Consider the following 19,731-nt stretch of genomic DNA (forward strand, 5'->3'; position numbering starts at 1 on the left):
CCTAAAAAGGAATGCTAGTGATAGTCTTTGTTTTGTTAGAGTGAAAGAACATGCTTTTACTCATGAAAAGGAAGAAAAGGATTAGAAAGAGAAATCAGTTTATTGATACTTTATTACTGTTACTTTCGGGAAAAAGAAGCGTAGACGTGCGCAGCTATTTTCAAGGTATGTCTGGATCACTTTGGGGAATTAGTAATTTACTTGAAATTTGAAAGAGTTTTCTTATTGAAATTATTACTTGCTTTTTGTTTCAAAAGTTCAATTCAGTCAGCAAATAATTAAATTTCTTCAACATATTTATTAAGGTTTGATTTCTGATAGAGTATAAAAAAGCATTTAGAAAAGATAAAATCTACTTTAATAATGTTTATTTTAGAAACGTACTATACGTCTATACCTAAAGCTATTCCTAACCCACCACATTTAACCTTAGCAGGAACGTTTGATTTATTAAAACTCAAAAGGTAGACATAGCATAAAAAAATTTAACAGGAATGGATCCATTTTTCTTGTTTCCTGTTTGATTTTCAAAATGGAAAAAAGACAGACATCACAAAAGTTGAAAACATGACCAAAGTTTAAATACTATTATTACTCAATAAACCTAAGACGACCTTTTGTCCCACATATAATATTACCAAAATATTAAAAATATTAAGCTACTATGATTAAGTTAGTTGTGAGAGATTTGAATAGTTTATATCCGGTGATAGGTTCAAACTTAATGATCACAAATTTATTAAACAATGTTAAGACTATCAATCAATTTAGCTAAACTCTATTAATAATGCTAATTGACAACAAACATTAGGTAAAACAAATAGCTATACTATGAAACCTAGAAAGACATGGTGGAATAAGAAAAAGAAAAAAAAAAGCAAATGAAATGAAATGAAATGAAGTAAACATCCTCTATGAAGCCTTTAAGATTTGTTCCTAACTTGATGTTCAAATGGAATGAATTGAGAAGCTTCCCACCTAAGAATACATAATAGATTTTTTTTTACAAAAAAGAAGACTTAATAGATCTAATTAGATCGCACTTTTATATTGTATTTTTTTCTAAATAAAGTTCAATCATCAATGAGTGATAAAACTTCTGTTAAGTTTCTTATAGTGGTCATTTATGATACTAATAGTGGCATATTAGAATATACTTGGTTGAAGACGATATATCGCACAGTTGATTCCGTGACAAAAGCAAGCCTTCATGATTTCACTCAATGTTTTTGTTTATTATATTTTTTTTTTGAAGTCATTTTTGTTTATTATTGAGTGATGCTTCATTTGGCACCATATTGCTTGACGATCCCGAGTCTTCACTGGGCAATTCTTGCTTTATAAGAACACAATGGAAATTAAAGAAAAATTAGAAATATTACTACATATTTATAAATGTTATACTAAAAAAAATACTAATATATTAATTATTGTCCTCAATTAATCCCAAAATTATTTATTCTAACACTAATTCACAAAGTTCATTATCAATTAAACCCAATAAATGTATATGCATTTTAAATTTATCAAATTTATTTTATTTTCGTTGTGCGATCAAATTAAGAGAACTTAATTATATATTAAAGAAAAATTGCTATTAACTATTTTCTATTCAATTTGCATAAAAAATACTTGGAGCGAATTGAACCCAAATGTTAATGTATACGCATGCCTTTTAGTCTTGATGAGATCAAGGAAGGCCTTCAAGACAAGAAACAAGAGCTAGGAAGAAGCTTAGTTAGGTTACGAGGCCTAATGTAGAATCTTGGTTGAAAAGCAAGTCAACACCTATAAGCTCAAATCTGAAGTAAAAAAAGAACTCGAGATTCAAGTAATCCAAGTGAAAGAAGGCTTCCCTTAACCCTAGCCTTAAGGCACATTCTTTAAGTCTTCATTATGTTTCAATTTGTTTTTAATTGCTCCTATATTAGAATAGCATTGCCTATTAATTCAAGCTGAAGAGCTTTTAATAATAATTGATACAATAAGCCGAAGAGCTTATTGTTTCTGAGCAGTCTAATTTACATCTCGATAATCTAAGGAACGCCATTTCAATTATATCAATTACATATTTTTAATTTCTAATTGTAGCTCTTATTAAATATTATTATGACATTTGATTTGATTTCTTGTTTAATTTTGAATATTATATGTTATGAGTTATCATATTTAGGAAATGGAATTAAACTTTTAATATTATAAAGTATGAATACTATAATTTGTATCCAATATTACATAATATATATTATCTGAAAAATAAAATTATTTTCAATTACTATTAAATCAATCATGATTAGTTCATTAAACTTTAAATAATTATATTTATCAATTGAATAACCAAAGAATCTAATTCAATTAGTTGAAAAATATATGTCGTAAATTTCCTAATATTTGAGTTTAATTCCTACCCATTAATAAAAATATTTGTTAAATGAACTCTAAAATAGCACTAGTATATGTCATACATGTGCAAAAATAGTTTCTTACAATTACTTGAAACTACTACCCAGCGCTGCTACGAGCCCACGGTCATATCATATAAACATATTTAATGGCAGATATGTTTAGTAAAATTAGTTGAAAAACTTATAGATGATTGAAAAACTAATCACTTAATGTACTTTTGGTCTATTAAATTTTCGTATTTTTATTTTACTTTTGATATTTTAATTTTTTAAAGTTTTATTTTAATATTTTATGTTTACAACAGTTTTATTTTTATACAAAAAAATTAAAAGTTTTATTTTTATTTTTTATATTTTTAAAAGTTTGATTTTAATCCTTTATTTTATTTTCGGTCAAAAAAATGTTAATGTTACATCAATGCTTTATTGTGAAATAATTAATTATTTTGAAAAAAGTGTTCTTTTTTATAATAATTAATTAACTAACACAATATCAAGTCATATATAAGTTTTAATAAAAAAAATCTATTAAGCAATGTTTGTATAACTTTAAGCATTCATTTAAGCACCCGTATTGATGCTTTAATGAATTTTTTTTTTCGAAAAGTTTTTAACTCTCAAATAAGCTAAATGTCGTCTCGAACATATCTCTTATATTTGATTTCTTAAACAAAATAACGGTATAGACGCCATAAAATACAATACTTGTTGCACGAGAGTAGATCCTGTAACTTATTAAGAAGGATTATACAACACTATATATATATAGAGAGAGAGAGAGAGAGAGAATGAGTAAAATTTTAATATTTCTTACAGAGAGACACACACTTCACATTCAGAATGTTAAATCTAATTCATGAATAAATCCAAATTCCATCAATGCTAATCCACCGCTAAATAACATGGCAGGCATGCAGAACAAAAAAAAGGTTATATTATCAGTTGACTAGTTGTGTAGTTATGTTGTGTTGTATGTACTATCCTTCCACATGCATCAAATGAACCTACAAAAATTAAACTACTCAAACATCACAAGACATGCGCATCATCAAAAACACTCCCCCCCGTCCACTAGTGGCCACACACACAACAGGCATTAATTCATTTGAATATTTCATATCATAATATTCAGTAAATCAAATAAATACGAGGGTTTGTTGATCACTTTGTTCCATACGTGCATTATTTTCGACCTTGACATTATCAATCCTTAAATCTCCTCTCCCCATATTCCGTTGTAATTAACAACACAAACACCTTCCTTAATTCTCTCACTAGCTAAAAAGACTTATTTGAAGAAGAAAGAAAGACATGGCAGAGTCATCCCTAACCAACCAGCAGAAGAAGTTTTGGTGGGACCACCACCACTGCTATGCCACAGAGCTGAGACCACCATTCCATTATGGTGCACACTAGGCTCCTACACACGTCAGGCTCACCCTATGGTACTGCTATCTATGCTGCTGCTGAAGCAGTACGAAAATTATCACCTCCCATTATTCTGCAAGAAGCCCTAGTGTTCATTAGATTTGGTGCTTTGGTCCGGCTTTGCAAATAAAATCTGTTCAAATCAGACTTCCATTGGCTTACACCTTCCCCTCAGAAGCCTTATTCAATTATACAACAATTATTATGGACACGTGACCTGTTATGTCTATTTCAAACTGGGCAGTGCATGCCAGTGGCATCTGTTTCCCAACCCTTTTGACCTTTTTTACACAATATATATAGCTCTGGAAAACTTGCATTCACAACAACAGTACACAACACCATAAACCACTACTGAAGCATAGCTTATGCATGATCCTTGTGACACCGGGAAGCTGTTTTCATTAGAGTTTTCAAACGCTGGGGCAACTGGAAGAAAGGCTATGAAAATTATCAAGGTGTGTATATGCTATTCCCTCGTATGTCAGTTTTAATAGTTTTAACTTCATTTGTAACAATCAGTACTGATATGTGTGTGATAGAAAGAACCTTTCATATCTGCAAAACAACCAGGGCATAAACGCAGATAGAAGCTGGATTTTCTTGTTTTGATTTTTTAATAGAGCGGAATATGCTAGGGCTGAACACAAAAGGCTGTGAAGTTAAGATAATTTGTTAATCAAAGCAAGGGAAACGGTTGAATTTTATCAATAACCCCATTGGAGTTTGAGTTTATTCCCTTGCTTTTGAGTTGGCACTGGCACAAGTCCACTTGCTATTGTACTTTTCATTGCATGAGAAAAAATATGAATCCAAGAAAGAAAGAAAGAAAAATTAAAGCAGGAAGAACACGGAGGTCGCCACTATCATCCACGTCTGTGGCAATTGGTGAAGTAGTCTGAGTGAGTATTTTACACTTGGGAAACAAAAGAATCCACAAAAAATACTTCCTATTTCCTTTGGCTTTATTTTGTGCCCAAGACTTGCACGTACATATTTAGTAGAGGTCTAATTTGCTATTAGTGCTAAATATAGAGCTGTCCCACGTGATACTACCATTTTGCATCTACAAATTAATGCTTGTGATTTTATTTTTCTCTAAGGTAAATTTTGTGAAGAAAAAAGTTCATTACCTGAAATGAATTAGACCTTGTACAACAAACACCAGGAGGCAGCATCTCTTGTCAGAACCCAAAGCAAACATACTTTTCTACTGCTCTATATACATTTATGTCAAATTTAAATATGGAAGAATGTTTAAATTGTATTTATTTCTTATTGTACAATTTAAGTATATTAGCTCAAAATATTTATAATTTATATTTTAATAAAATATTTAAACATGACCATTCCTGCACTAGAGAGAAATCATTCATATAAAAACATGGAAGTACGAAGCAGTTGCACCAATAGAATAATATTGGTGAAGTCCAATACCAATGTTAGTTGTGGTGATTAAGGTTTGGTTATTCACTTAGATATGATGACAAAGTCAAAACCACAGTACAAAAAAAAAAGAGATTCTACATTAGCTTTTTTTAATTTTTTAACGCATACAAGTTCTAATTAGTAAACCAAATGACAAATTGCCTGTTTATATGCCAACATTAATGTAGTCTACCGTATTCATCCATTAAATTAATGATTTTTTTCTCGTATATATATTTCTAACACTGCCCTCTAAAAACCCGATGTCGTAGGTTCAAATCCTACAGAGCGTGATGATTCAAATCCTACAGAACGTGATTCTTGTATTTTTCGAATGATAATTACACTGAAATAATTGAACATTAAAAAGTCTGAATTTAATCCTTGTAGATTAGGATAGCCCAAGCATGATAATGTCTTCACAAATAGATTGCGTCCTTGGTTTATTACGTTTTGCGTATATAAACACGGAAAATATCAAAAATAAGACTTTAATACTTTTTTTTCTCCTGTAATTTAACAATTTTTATTTTAATCCATAAAAAAATCATTCTAATCTTTATAAAATATATTTATTTTATTTTTCATCTTAAAACGCTTTAAATGATACTTTATATTATTTAAAACACTATCTAAAACGGTTTAAAAATAAATAAAAAAAACATATTTTACAAGAATTAAAACAAAAAATTATAATAATAACAAAAAAAACTCAAAATTGCATAAAGAAAAAATATTTAAACCTAAAAATAATTCCACAACGCAAAATTCTTAAATAACAATTAAAAGTTCTGACATTTCTTTATCATTCCCGTGAACCATGACCAACAAAAAAAATAAATTCAAACTCAGGACTAAAACCTCCTTATGTAGAAGAGAGAATAGCATTAACACAAGTTTTTGTAACACTATATAAATTCCAGACTTCATGCAACCGAGGAAAACTAAACATAATGGCCAATGAACTGTCAAGTCCCCAAGATATATTAAACATATAATCCATAAGTAGTCAAATCGAAACAGAAAACCATTTCAGAATCCAGAGACAAATTAAAAGAATCAGGAAGATCAGAATTGTCAGTTAGATTCCTATACCTTCATGCATCATTCTTCATATGTATCCATAATCTTAGTCCAAAGTCACGATGCACTACAAACTCAACAATGTATGACATCCATTTTCAAATGTTATTTACTTTTACTTTTCTTTCCTAATCTAGTGTTATTTACTTGAATAAATTATGTTACCATGTTTTCCATTATAAGTAAAACTTTATACAAAGCTACTAATATTTTGACATATGTATTTCCATAGAACTCCATAATTAAGAGTGAAAATGGAAGAGTGAATATTAAGAAGCGTTAGAAATATTTATATAGAGAAAAGGAGAATTGATTACAATACATCATTGTTTATGTTTAGACATGCTTAATGCTTCGGATTAGGAATTGAAACCTTCATAACTCGATCAAGCCATATGGAGTGTGCAAAATCTCATAAAGTCGATGAGAAAATTTCGGTTCAAAATTAAATATTACTATTTATTAGAATAAAACATTCCAAATACGGCTTGCAAGGAAAAGGCATGTTGTTCAAAGACATAAAATTGCATAAAGAAATGGAAGTTGGTCTCGTCTCTATTAATTTCTTCCATTTAACATCTATATGTCAAACATTAAAATCTGAAATTATTAAATTAAAATAAAATAAGAATATATTGTGGTTCATAACATTATAAAAAGTTGACTATTGGTGCTAGTTATGATCTATAGGATATGCAATTGTGACTAGCTATAAAACGTATAAATAATTGTTTTTATTATCACAGATGTTAGCACACATCTCTTGACAAAAACTGAATTATGTGATACTGATCAGAGAGTACAGGGGTAAGCAGTCATGAGATGGAGAGAGCATGTTGCATCACAAGGTTTCGTATCATGCTGACATCTTAACCTTTTCTTTTGTTTTTATTACTTATTTTAGTGTTTTTGGATCAAGCAACATTTTGTATTATGCTATATGCTATACTTCTTAGACATAAAATGGAGTGTTCCCCTACATACGTATAGTTTCCTGCATGTGCATTAAATTTTTTAACATCTTGATTAGAAACATTTCCTCCTTAGTAATCAACGTCACATCTATGCAAAGTTGGAATGAATAAGTTGTTAGAATTACAGTATCACATGGGAAAGAGGGAGAGAGATCTTTCACCTTTCAAACTTGAATGCTCATATGCATGGTTGGACCGCCCATACCGAAATATGAAAAATTATTTAAAATGCAAAAGAAAAAAAATCATCGTTGAGAACTTAATCCAAATGAAGACCAAAACCGTGTTTCCGGTTCAATTTCAAACCGGCAAGCATACGGATAAACACGAAAAAACAACTTGGAAGTTGAGAAAAACAACCAGACACCGTGTTATGATTCAACATGGAAGGGAAAAACCAACCCCTAAAAATAACATTGAAAAAAAAAAACACAAAGACGCAGTACAACCCAGTATTAGAGCCAGATGTCCATTAATATTGTTGTACAGAGAAAGAAACAAATTAAATAGCATTAGCTAGGTAACTAAATATATATCCTTAATTACCAAGAAAATAAGACTAAAAGAACGATACATTATCAAACTAATTAAGCATTGATAATAATTTGCATTTGCTTAAAAAACAAAACACGGCACGTTTGCATTTTCTTTTGTTCTCCTTTACTTCATTCTTTTTTTTTTCATCATCAAGTTTACGACTACAAGATGATCATAAAATAGTGGAAATTAAGACAAAGTTGGCGAGGGGAGTAGTAAGATAAATGGAGAGGATGCAGTAAATTAAACCATTGATTAAAAGAAAATGAAAATTCTGTGTGTGCTTTTGTTTGGCGTTTGTTTGTTCAAGATCGTGGGTGAGGGAAGAATTGCGTACCGCTACCAGGGATGAAGGTGTTAAGAGGAGCCGTATACAAGGAAGAAGGATCAACAATTGGCTCAGAAACAATGGCACCAGTGGTTAGGTTCAAGGCACCAACACCAGTAGAAGAGCTTTCCCCAGCACCAGCCATGTAATTAGTGTTACCTTCTGGACCATAGTCATATAAAATTCCTTTGAAAACATGTCCTGCAATGTTTACAGCCGTTGAGTATGCGTACTCCTCCTCCGCCTCCTCGTCCATGGAGCTCACACGTACGCATCTGAACTCCGCATCGGACCTCACCAAAGCCGGGAAATTCACCTCCTCTAACCCTTTTATTTTGTACAAAATAGTATTTAGAAAAATAAAATAAAAACATGAACGAGTTAGGATTAGGTAAATATATAGAATATAGATGATGTATGTATGTATGTATGTGAGTAGTGAGAGTTAACAAAAGAAAAGAAACAGAAAGATCTAGGCAAAGATACTGAGACAAATACATATGATAGAAGGAGTGAATGGTGTTGTGTTGGTTTGCGCCAGTGAGTGTTTGCAAAGGAAAAAAGGAGTACACAGTCAGTAGTCACGCAGAGAAAGAGAGTGAGAGAACAGCTTCTTCTCCACTGTCAATCTAATGGGTCAGGTCAGGGCTACCAAAACAACAGTGTTTCGGTAAAGAAAAAGGGGAGAGAAAAATTTTTGCTTCACAAACACACGCAATCGATACCGTCCTTGCTTGTGTGTATGCTTCCAAAACTTTCTCAGTGGCTACCCATATCTTTTCAGAGAATTTATAATTCCCTCGACGAGTCTCTCCATTATTCTTTTCTTTAATCCTCGTTTCGTTTCCTTTTTCTCTCAATAGTCAATCACGGAAACTGTGAGGTGCATGTGCAAACACATGTAGTATGACAAGACACGACATGGAGAAGCTGTATTATTGTATTAGTGTATACCTGAGGACAAGGGGTTTGAAGGGAAGCGAGTGCAGGCGAGAGGAGAATGATAATGATGGTCTCTCTCTCTGTGCCTTTTGGGAAGGTCACCTCCTCCAGAAGAAGGTGGTTCGAGGGTTTGTTGCAAAGCGGAGAATTGTTGTAATCGTTCGCGGCGGCGTGAAGCGGGGACCCAAGTACTCTTGACGTGGGTTTGGCAATCGAAGCCGCGGCTCTTGCAGCACGTCCTGCACCGCATGTGAGGGCAATCTTTCTTGGCTTGGTTCCCGCAGTCCTGACAGCTAATCCCTCCTCCTCCTCCTGCGCTTCCAAGCATGAACCCGGATCTCGACGACGACTGATCGTCTGAGATGGGCCTGCTGGGCCCAACGCCCAGCGCGGAGTAGACATCTTGGTGAAAGAGAGGCCGCGGTTGAGGAGGAGGGCCCTGGCCCATGAGTTGTTGCTGGTTCCATAACTCAAACCCGCCACCTCGGTGGTAAGAGGAAACGTCATCATTTTTGTTGTTATACCAGAATAAGGTATCCGGAGGAGGAATTTCCTCTTGTTGGGTGTTCCCTCTACTACTACTACCACCCCCTAGTGAGAATAAACCCGCCATTCTTCTGCCTCCTCTACTGATCCCGACCTTCGAAAATCCATATCAAGAACAATACTACCTCGATCGCCAGCCAACCCCACTCTACGCTCAACACAATTATAATTAATTTACTAAAATACTCCAATCCACGACAACTGCTTCTGCTTCAATTAATTCCCTGCGTCCACAATTTGGGAGAGAGAACCGCACAACAACTAGGGATAGTTTTCTTCTTTTTTTTTGCTCTTAAATTCTTTGGTTTTTGTGTGTGCGCGTGTGTTGTGTTTTGTTTTTGTTCTCTCTCCTTGTATGCTTAAGATGTAGAGGTAGGTGTTGTGTGGTGGCTGGTTAAAGAGTGGAATTGATTAGAAGGGTTGTGGTTGAGGACAGAGGAGAAACAGTATCGGGGGCAGCAGCCTTCAACTCATTCTCTCTCGGCCAGCGGCACCAAGGCAAGGTGCATTAATAAAAGCCTCAATCACAAAAGCGCGATTTTCAGCACTGCAAACGCCGCCATGACCTTCTGTGCTGTGCTGTGCTGCCTCTCTAATTTAAGTTTCCCATCCCATTCTTCTTTTCCTTCTCTCTCTCTGATTCTTTGCCAGAGTTTATGAGAGAGCTTTTTTTTTTGTTCTGACCACTTCCCCTTTTGTGTCTGTGGCTTGTGGTGTGGTTAAGTTAGCAACTTAGCACTATCACAAAACCCAGTAAGGTAATAATAACTTCTCTCTCTTTCCTTTTTATCAAAACAACAAAATTCTAATGGAATGGATGTCATTCATCTCATCTCCACGGCCCATACTAATTCCCATCCTCATCCTACGTTCCTTATCTTGCCACGTGTCAAAACAAACCCCTTTCTGCGCCCCTCGTCCTTTCCTACCGGAAAACCCGCTGCTTTTCGTGACACATTGCCCCTTTTATCTTCCTTAATTTCTATTAAAATTAAAATTCTTCTCTCCCCTCTCCTATATTTATTCTTATTAGTAGTAATTATTTATTCCCATAAACAACTACTGTACCTGTTAAAATTATTATACACAGTACGTATTTGGTTTATTTTAATTTTCATTCTCTGTAGAATTAGTATTTTTAGACACAATGACGTGTTGGGAGTATATTTATGAAATTAAAATAAACGCCGGATAAATTGGCCTTGGGAGAAATTTCTCGCGTTTGCCTAATCGAGGGTTTCGTTTTCCCTATTGCAATGAACGAATGTAATCAACTTTGGTGCAAATTAAATACTTTGTTTATGAGAGATTTTGGATGGTGAAAAAGAGGTAACTTGATCGGGTTTCCATAAAAATAATCATGTGGCCTCAAACATTATGTGCCGATGAAGGGGAACACAGCGCCACCACATCGTGATCGTACTTGTATTCTTTTCGTGTTCAAAATTTAATTTTGTACTATTATTTTGTTATTGGTTTTAATGAAAAGCAGCTTCAACTGAAAGGTTTTTATTATAGGGCAGTGAATGTAATTTGCAGTAGAATAATAGTAGCAGCAATATAATATTATTCAGTGACCCTTAGGTCTATGTGACTGTTTCCTTAAATAATGTGCAATTAGGAAAGGAATGGACAGAAAATTGAAGAAGGGTTGACTCTATTTGGAGGGTATTGGTGTCATTGAACAATGGGTATGAAGCATGATGAATTGTTTTAATGAGTAAAAAATGGAGTGGGACAGTGATGATTAATATGGTTAGAGAATTGAGAGAAAGGGAAGGCGCCGACCTGAAATACCAGCGCATGAGCCTTATGGCAGAGACTTCCAGCCGTACGGTGTATACTCACAGAAATGCCATTACGAATGCCACCCATTAACTGCACCATGCATCCCTCAACACTTCAGTCTTCACCACACCCCAAAACTATAAGTGCTTAAATTTAGATATCCTTTTCGCGTCACTAATTACAAATTTCTATACTACTAATACAAACCTAAACTTTATTTATTCTTCATAAGATAATCGATTGATAAGACTTTTAAATTATAACCCCAGGATATGTTTGGTTGCAATCAAATAAAAGAAAACGAAAAAAAAAATGAAATTAATAATAAAATATGATAAAATTCATGCTTTTATATTTTATTTTAATTAAAAACTTTTATCTTAATTTTTTTTTTACTCTATGGAACAAACCCTCAATGATAATCAAATAAATAACTGATCAAACATCCCTGGTGTAACTTTGATTTATATTATTATCCAACTATAAATTATAACTTTAATTTATAAAATTTATACAAATCTACTTTGCTGATTAAAAAAAAAAACTTTGATTTATATTATGATCCAACTACAAATTATTATTAAGAGAGATAAATATGTTTAAGGTATGTTTGAATATTAAAAGTGAGAAAAATATTCTCCAGGAATTGAAGAGGAGATGAAACCAAATATAAGTATAACTTTTATCAAAGATTTGAATATTAGTTCATTACACACTAGCTACTTTTACAACCCTCTCGTTGGTGATAAAACTAATTTTACAACCCTCTCGTTTGTTGTAGATTGAGTAACAATCAGTATTTTTCACTCACCAAATAAATATGAGCCAAATTTTTTACATTACTAGATTTATCATGAGGAGACCTAACTCAAATTTATGTAGAATTTTCTTTCTGCCGTAATCATATCTTTTGCATTATGTTTAAGTGTGTTGAATCGAAGAGGAGAAAAATAGAGAGGAAAGGAAGGAAGAAATATGTTAATTCCATTTTATAGTTACAGTCAAAAGAGAAAGTGTGAATATGAGTTTTCTACAAGCTAGCTTATAGAGTATAACTTGTATTTCATTTATGTAGATATTCGATTCACTCGAGTAAAAAAATAATCATTTACACTTGTATCTTCTTTGCAATTCTTCCATGCACCTCTAGCTCCCATGTTCACTTTCTTTACTTTATATATATATATATATATATGTAGCAAGAGATGAAATTCCGTTGTTGAGGATACGGCAAAATTATTGTCGACTAATGTGAAATTCAGCTAATTTCAGCGTTAGTTGAATAAAGATCGATAAAGGTCAATTTGGCTAATATCAATATTAGATGAATGGCAAAATTTGGTTGATTTGCTGCGTTAATAAAAATAACTTAATTAAGTTTGATTTAGTTTAATATAGATAAGAAAATATTTTCTAGGATTATTTGATATTCAAATAGTTATCATAAGTAAGTTGAATTTCAATTTCTATTAGTCAAATTCAAATGCAAGAATTAGTTAGTTGAATTGAATGACTCCCAAATCACTTCCAGGACATTGTCAATTAGAAAAATGTGATTCATTAGAGGATTTGAGTTTTTAGTTTATAAATAGGTTAATTTCAGAGGACACTCAATTCAAAAACCAAGCTTATTTTATCCAGTTATTTATCATTTTTCTTTACTACATTACTTTACAGTTTAAATTTATAGCTTTCAACCGTTATTTTTACGCAACTCTTCTCCTTCTCCTTCTCATTAGAACGTATTTCATCTAACTCTAAATTTTCACCGGACAACAAAATATATAGGCTCAAATACCTTTTTGATGAAATTGTTGAACTCCGATAGTCGGAAATGACTTCACTTGGTTGTATTATTTAGTTATTGAACTCTCAATATTCCGTCATTTACTTTGATTCCAACTTGTCGTCTACCACAATTTTTTTATAGTACTTAATTTAGATCTTTATAACCTTAGTATATTTTTTTACATTTATATCTTTTTCTACATATTACTATTATATTATTTTATATTGATTCGTCGTGTGTTATATATTTGATATGTTTCCATGTTTAGATAATTTTTTTCATAAGTCAAATGTATTATAAGCGAAAATCAATTAATACATTTGAGTTTTTGGAGAAATTCAAATGAAATCAATGTATGCATCTTATCTCCTATAACATTTTATTACTATATTAATTTGCTATTTTTGTGGAAATATTAGGCGGGTTATAATTTACGAACTCTTTTATACAGATTTTTGGAGAAAAAAAATAAAGAAAGCATCGATCAAGCCAACATTAAATTCAGCATTAATGGCCAACTAACAAAGTGTTAGTCAAACGTTACAAAGCATCAAACTTGCTAATACTAAGTTTAGCATTGATAAAAACTAACGCTAATTTAGCGTCAGCCAGCTAGTGCGACTAATGCTAAAATTAGCTTCAACTGGTTTATTAATTATTGGCCAATGCTAAATAATTGTTTAGCTTCATTTTTTCCCCATGTATTAACTTTCGCTTGGTCTTGAAAGAAAAATTTAAAAAAAAAAAACTTTTTTGGACTTGTCAAAGCTATTTAATTTTTTTTGCGAGGCAAAATGAAAACATTTTATTAATGGGTACCAGGAATACCCGAATAAGAAAATATCATTTTTCTTTACAGTTTTAATTTATAGCTTTCAACAGTTATTTTTACGCAACTCTTCTCCTTCTCGTTAAAAGGTATTTCATCTAATTTTAAATTTTTACGGATCTCAAACATAACATTGAAACCAAATACATCTAAACTTTTTGTTTTCTTTTGGGTATCACTTATACCCTTTATCAATATTATTCCTTTTTGCTGAGAAAAAAAAACATAAGGCTTTTGAAAAAGTTCATTACTAAATTAAGTATTTACGATATAAATTCTGATATTCAATAAAAAAAAAATATATATATATATATATATATATATATATATAATAAATTCTGACCATGTGATAGATCACACACAACAATACATATATATCTTCTATGTTTGTTTGGTTGGTTGGGAAAGAAAAGTATGTGAGGGAGAGAATTAATGCTATATATATTTTTTGGGGTTTGATATTATTTTTTTGGAGTTGATGCTATGTTTGGTTAGAACGAAAATGCAAAGAAAAAAAAGGAGAAGTATGTTTTCTTGTTTGATTTTCATATGAAAAAGTAAGAAAATAAAGTTTTTGAGAAATATGTTAAAATTTGTTTTTTTTTTAATTTGGAAAAAGAAAAGAGAGCAACATAGACCAAGTGAATTTAAATTAAAAAAACAAAATACTCTTTAGTCATTTTGTATTGTTATTTTTGTTTTGTTTTCATTCCGAGTGTTTTCAAAATGTATCATTTTGAACTTTTTTAAATTTTATGTTAGAAATATAAGTGTTTTATTAACTTTTTAGTTTTAAAATGGTTTAATATTACTTTTGGTCCATTGTGTTTCACGGTTATTTTGTTTTGGTACATTACGTTTTAAAAGTTTCAATATGATCCTTTATGTTCTCGAAATGTATATTTTGATTTTTTTTCAATTTTTCGCTAAAAACTTAAAATATTACGTGGTATGCATGTTTGATATCTTTATAACATACGCGTCTTATACTTTTCAGACGGTAGGCAGATAAAGTCATGGGGAAAGGATGTGCAAGTTCTAATATAAATATGTGATTACCTATTGCAAGTTCTCGTATAGAAAATCTTAAATAAAGATTTCTCTGCATGGGGAAAGGACGTGCATTAAATGCACCCATCGACACTCTGTTATCAGACAAAGATCAAACGAAGATTTATTCATTATGAAACAACGAATACCTGAAGACGAGACTATATAAACCTAGCTTTGAAGAGTGAAGTAGTTGATCTTGCGCAAATATTTTTTTCTAGTCTCCTTCAACAAGACTCTTTGTATACCCTTTAAAATTAAAAAAGTTCTTAAATCACCTTAAACACCCTGTGAGAAAAAGACTAAGTGATTTTTTGTTTTTATTTTTGCATATGTAATACGATTCAGTTTTAGTCTATGAGCAACCCTTAACCACAAATCTTTTTTTGTTTTGTTTAAATCTAGCAGTGATTTAGTAGAACAATGAATACCGAGTGTTGATCAAACATGGGGTAGAGTTTAATTTGTAAGAGCGAGAAGTGGTCGTGATATGATACTTGTAACTTGTGAAATTTTAATGGAACTTTGTGGTTTACCAAGAAATGGACAAAGTCTTAGTGGTAGAGACAAACCGGTATAACTCTTTGTGTTTGTTTACTCTTTGCTTTCTCTCTGTTTTTTAACTGACCTTGAGTCTGAATTGTTTTTCAGTCGTTTAAGGATATCATGCGTTTTTGCGAACTCGTTTTTCTCATCAACTATAGTGCTCTTCTAATAAAGTTTGTTATCAATTCTTACGAAGTTATCTTCACAAACAAAAACTTTGTTTGTTTTTAAAAGTTTTTACAATTATGCAAAATCACAATTCAATCCCTCCCTTTTTTGTGATATTTGCATTTACAAGTTAACATAGTGGCGGATAAAAACTGTCACTATCTTTAAAATCACTAAGTAAATAAAGAAAAGATGGATCTAAAATCACAAACAACAACAACCTTCACTCTCATATCATTATTAGTATTATTTTCTTCATCCAACTTAATAATTTAATAACAATAATAATTTTATTCACCAATTATTCTCAATCACAATCCGTAAAGGCCTCTTCTCCTTCCGCTACTTCGCATCTCATCATCAATCCAAAAGGATCACCGCCCCTCCCCTGCTTTCATCTTCGTCGCAACCCTCTACGAGTTGAAATTTTCGCCTACCTAACAACAACAACCGTCTCATCGTCACCCTCGATAGCAGCGCAATAACAAAGGTGAATAACAAGACCAGTAGTGCCTGATTGTGGATGACATTTGACCGATCAGACCATCGGAATCATCTTCCAATAAAACACACCGTTAGACCCCTCTTTGCAATGCTCATCTTCCCTGGCCCAATTGTATATGTTGAATGGGAAAGCCTTTGCCTGCTCGACCCAACCATGCGCGACAGTTGAGGTCTTGTTCGTAGACCTCACAAAAATCCACATTGTGACTTCCTCGTTCAGATATGGGTTAATTGGTGAGTTAGGGTCATGGTTTTTTCTTTTCGTCAAAGACAATTGTTACTGTGATCTCCCATACTTTTGTTTTCAATAGTATAATTGTATGAAGTGTTTTGGTTTTTCGATGAGGAGTAAAAAAAATTTTATGATTGCAACAAAATTATGTGTTGACGTCGTTCAATCTGTGTGTTGTTGTGTTTTTTACCTTTTCAGATCTAGAAAAGGTTGGAAGAGATGATAAACTTTTTAGTTGTTTATTTTTAAAAATAAAATAGAGATAATGATGGTTTTTAGCTATTACTAAGTTAATTATTTTAAAATATTTACTATCATTTTTTATTTATTATGTTTCACAATTATTTTACTTTCATACATTAAATTTTAAATAATTTATTTTGTTATTTTATGCTTTCAAAATATTGAGAAAAGTTAAAAGTTAACAAAACAACAACGTTTTTAATGAAATATTGAGAAAAATATCAAAATGATACATTTTGAAAATATTAAGAAATAAAATAAAACTCTTAAAATTTAATATATTAAAATAAAATAATTATAAAATATAATAAATGAAAAGTGACTTAAATAATTACTAAATTCGACAGAAAAGTTTACTTTGTTGAGACAAAACTTTTTTTTTTATCATTTCCCAAAATCTTATTTTCGTAACTATATGTGATGAACTTACAAATCAATTTAACCGAGATGGACAGTAAAACATTTTTCCTCCGATCACTTTTTTCTTGTTTTTCTGTTGCTAAGTTACGTAGACTAAGTTGATTAAGGTTATGTACTTATTAGGATGATTGGTTTTGCCGCATCTAAAAGGCATGTTATTACGAGATAAACCTTGTATATTATTGACTGTAAGTGCGCTTCCTTATTTATTTATTTTTGGCATAAATAAATAAATGCTGAAAAACCTCATTCCTGTGGCGGAACGATTACATTACATTACTAGGCAACACTAACTGTTATGTCCAAAACAGTATTGATCGATCGATCTGACAAGCACACGTCTTGTACTACTGCTTCACTGATTGCTAGTACAAAGTTAATTACTCCAACGACAAGTGGACAACTATACTTTGCCTCATTACCTTTTATCAGTTTATGGATGTACGACTACTTGGGATTGTCATAAGAAGTTATTCGATGGACCAAGCTAATGCATTTGCATAATAATTTATGTATCGTACATAATTTTTTTAGTTTTTAGATACATTTCAATCACACGATGATGCCCCACTTAGTTAACGCTCCTCTTTCGCCAGTTGGTGATGCTGGCTGCGAAGAAGCTGATGAAAATCATGAATAACGTTATTTTTAGTAATTGTTGAGAATGAGAGTGATTCAGAAAGAATGAACGCCTCACTCACACGGAGAAAAAACACAATAAGAAAACGGTAGTAGCATTGACAGGGAAGAGAGGAGAAGACATTTCAGGAATTTATTTCTTTGCATGCTCTATCGCACTCGCCTCGACGTCTATACCTCTCCCCCTTCAACCCCCACGGCGGTAGACGAAACTCTTGTACGATAACGGTGTTAGCGAGGGGGGAGAGGAGGCCATGGAATAGGATTAAGAAATGAGAAGATATATGGTGTGGGAGATGCACCATAATAATTTGGGAGTAAGATTAATTTAAGGGTTAAAGAAATTATACATCATACACAAATTCACATATTTCTCTACAAACATATTTGATTTACAAGAAGAAAGGCAGTTCGATTTTGTTTTTTCAAAAAAAGAAATAGTAAATATTAAAAAATCTAGACATAAAGTGAACTAAAATTTAAGGTTGAAGATTTTTTTTTTTTGACTTTTTAAGGTTGAAAATTAAATTAACTTATGTTAAGGATATTACATTAACTAAAGATATGACTAAATTAAAATATATGAATAGAAAATAATAACCCTCTTATAAAATCTTGCATCAATATGTATGATTGAGTTTGATCAAAATTAAGTTTTTATATGACGTCAAAACTCGATGCTAAAGACAAAATTAATGTATTATGTATTTTTTTTATAATAACATATATTTCAGATACAATTTTATTCTTTAGCTTTTAGTTTTATAATCACATGTCAAACTCAAATTTTCTTTCATTTTAGTTTTATAATGACATGTAGTTTTTATTGAGATCATTTATTTGAGTTGGATAAAATTATTATAAATAATAATTTTTTTTCCTGAATATTCAACAAAGTTACATATTCAAAATTATCATGTGTTTGGTGGTTTATGAGTTTTCTTTTGAAAATTTTATAATTTTTCTTTTTGGTTTTAATTTTTACCTATGCTTATATATTACTTTTAGAGTTTTTTTAATGAATATTTTTAGAGTTTAATTTTGATGCGTTGTTATTATAAAATATTTTAATTTAACAATAAAAAAAAACTTATCATGCATCACAACTTATCATGCGTTGTTTACTTCATTTAGTACAAAATTGTACAGGAATATTTGAGTGATGATGTGTATTTAATTATATTAAATATTTAAAGAGAAAATTTTATAATATTACACAATTCAAATAAGATTATTTAAGTGAAAAACATTTATAATCTAAATAAAAAATATCTATTTTCTATAAAAAAAAAAAGTGAAAGAAATTCTGGACCAATTTTAAAATAATTAAAATTTGATAAATACTAACCAAGGTAAATTTTAGATTCTTAAATCACTTTATGAATTATAAGAACTTTTTTTCCTTTTTTTTTTTTTCTTACTTTAGTGATAAATTTCACTTTTAGTTCTTGAGACAATAATTGGGGGTCTCCAATGAATCCCACTTAAACTTTTCTCCCAAAGCCTGTTGTCTCTTCTCCTTCTCCCCTCTTCCGACCTCTTCTCCTTCCCCCTCCCCTTCCCTGGCCCTTCCTTTCTCCACAACCCACACTCAGACCCTTCCATGCCTCAACCCTTCAATGGTTGTTGTTGTTCAGCGAGGAAGCATCGCTATGATCTATATCTGAAAGTTGTTGTTCTAGATTTCATTCGAAAATAGAGATCCGAGTTATGTTGTTGTTCAGCGAGGAAGCATCTATCTGTTCTAGATCTGAGTTGTGTTGTTTGATCTGTTCTGTTCTTGCTTCTTCCCTTCTCCCATTTCAGTTGGTTCCTCTAAAATTAGTTAGGGAGAGCGACAATAATTTTTGTT

At 31.5% G+C, this 19,731-nt stretch overlaps 1 protein-coding gene across 2 annotated transcripts; it reads right to left on the reverse strand.

The window, feature by feature from the left end:
• Window positions 1-3,492: 3,492 nt before the first annotated feature.
• On the reverse strand, window positions 3,493-10,431 carry LOC114420242 (protein SHI RELATED SEQUENCE 1-like). 2 transcript variants are annotated; one of them, XM_028386158.1, is made up of 3 exons: window positions 9,138-10,431; window positions 8,193-8,510; window positions 3,493-3,906 (listed from the first exon to the last, which is right to left on the reverse strand). In XM_028386158.1, the coding sequence occupies exons 1-3, from the start codon at window positions 9,736-9,738 to the stop codon at window positions 3,902-3,904; spliced, it is 924 nt and encodes a 307-aa protein (XP_028241959.1). In that variant the 5' UTR covers window positions 9,739-10,431; the 3' UTR covers window positions 3,493-3,901. The 2 variants fall into 2 exon arrangements, with proteins under 2 accessions (XP_028241959.1, XP_028241950.1); XM_028386149.1 differs by lacking the exon at window positions 3,493-3,906 and having other exon boundaries at window positions 7,990-8,510; window positions 9,138-10,430.
• Between the last annotated feature and the right edge of the window lie 9,300 nt (window positions 10,432-19,731).

Source organism: Glycine soja, chromosome 1, assembly GCF_004193775.1.
Source record: "Glycine soja cultivar W05 chromosome 1, ASM419377v2, whole genome shotgun sequence".
Classification (NCBI taxonomy): Eukaryota; Viridiplantae; Streptophyta; class Magnoliopsida; order Fabales; family Fabaceae; genus Glycine; species Glycine soja.

Excerpts from the sequence above, each read along its gene's own strand:
- LOC114420242 (XM_028386149.1), bottom strand. The coding sequence starts at position 9,738 with ATGGCGGGTTTATTCTCACTAGGGGGTGGTAGTAGTAGTAGAGGGAAC. Across the intron at positions 8,511-9,137 it reads TTCAAACCCCTTGTCCTCAG|GGTTAGAGGAGGTGAATTTC; the intron begins GTATACACTAAT and ends ACAAAATAAAAG.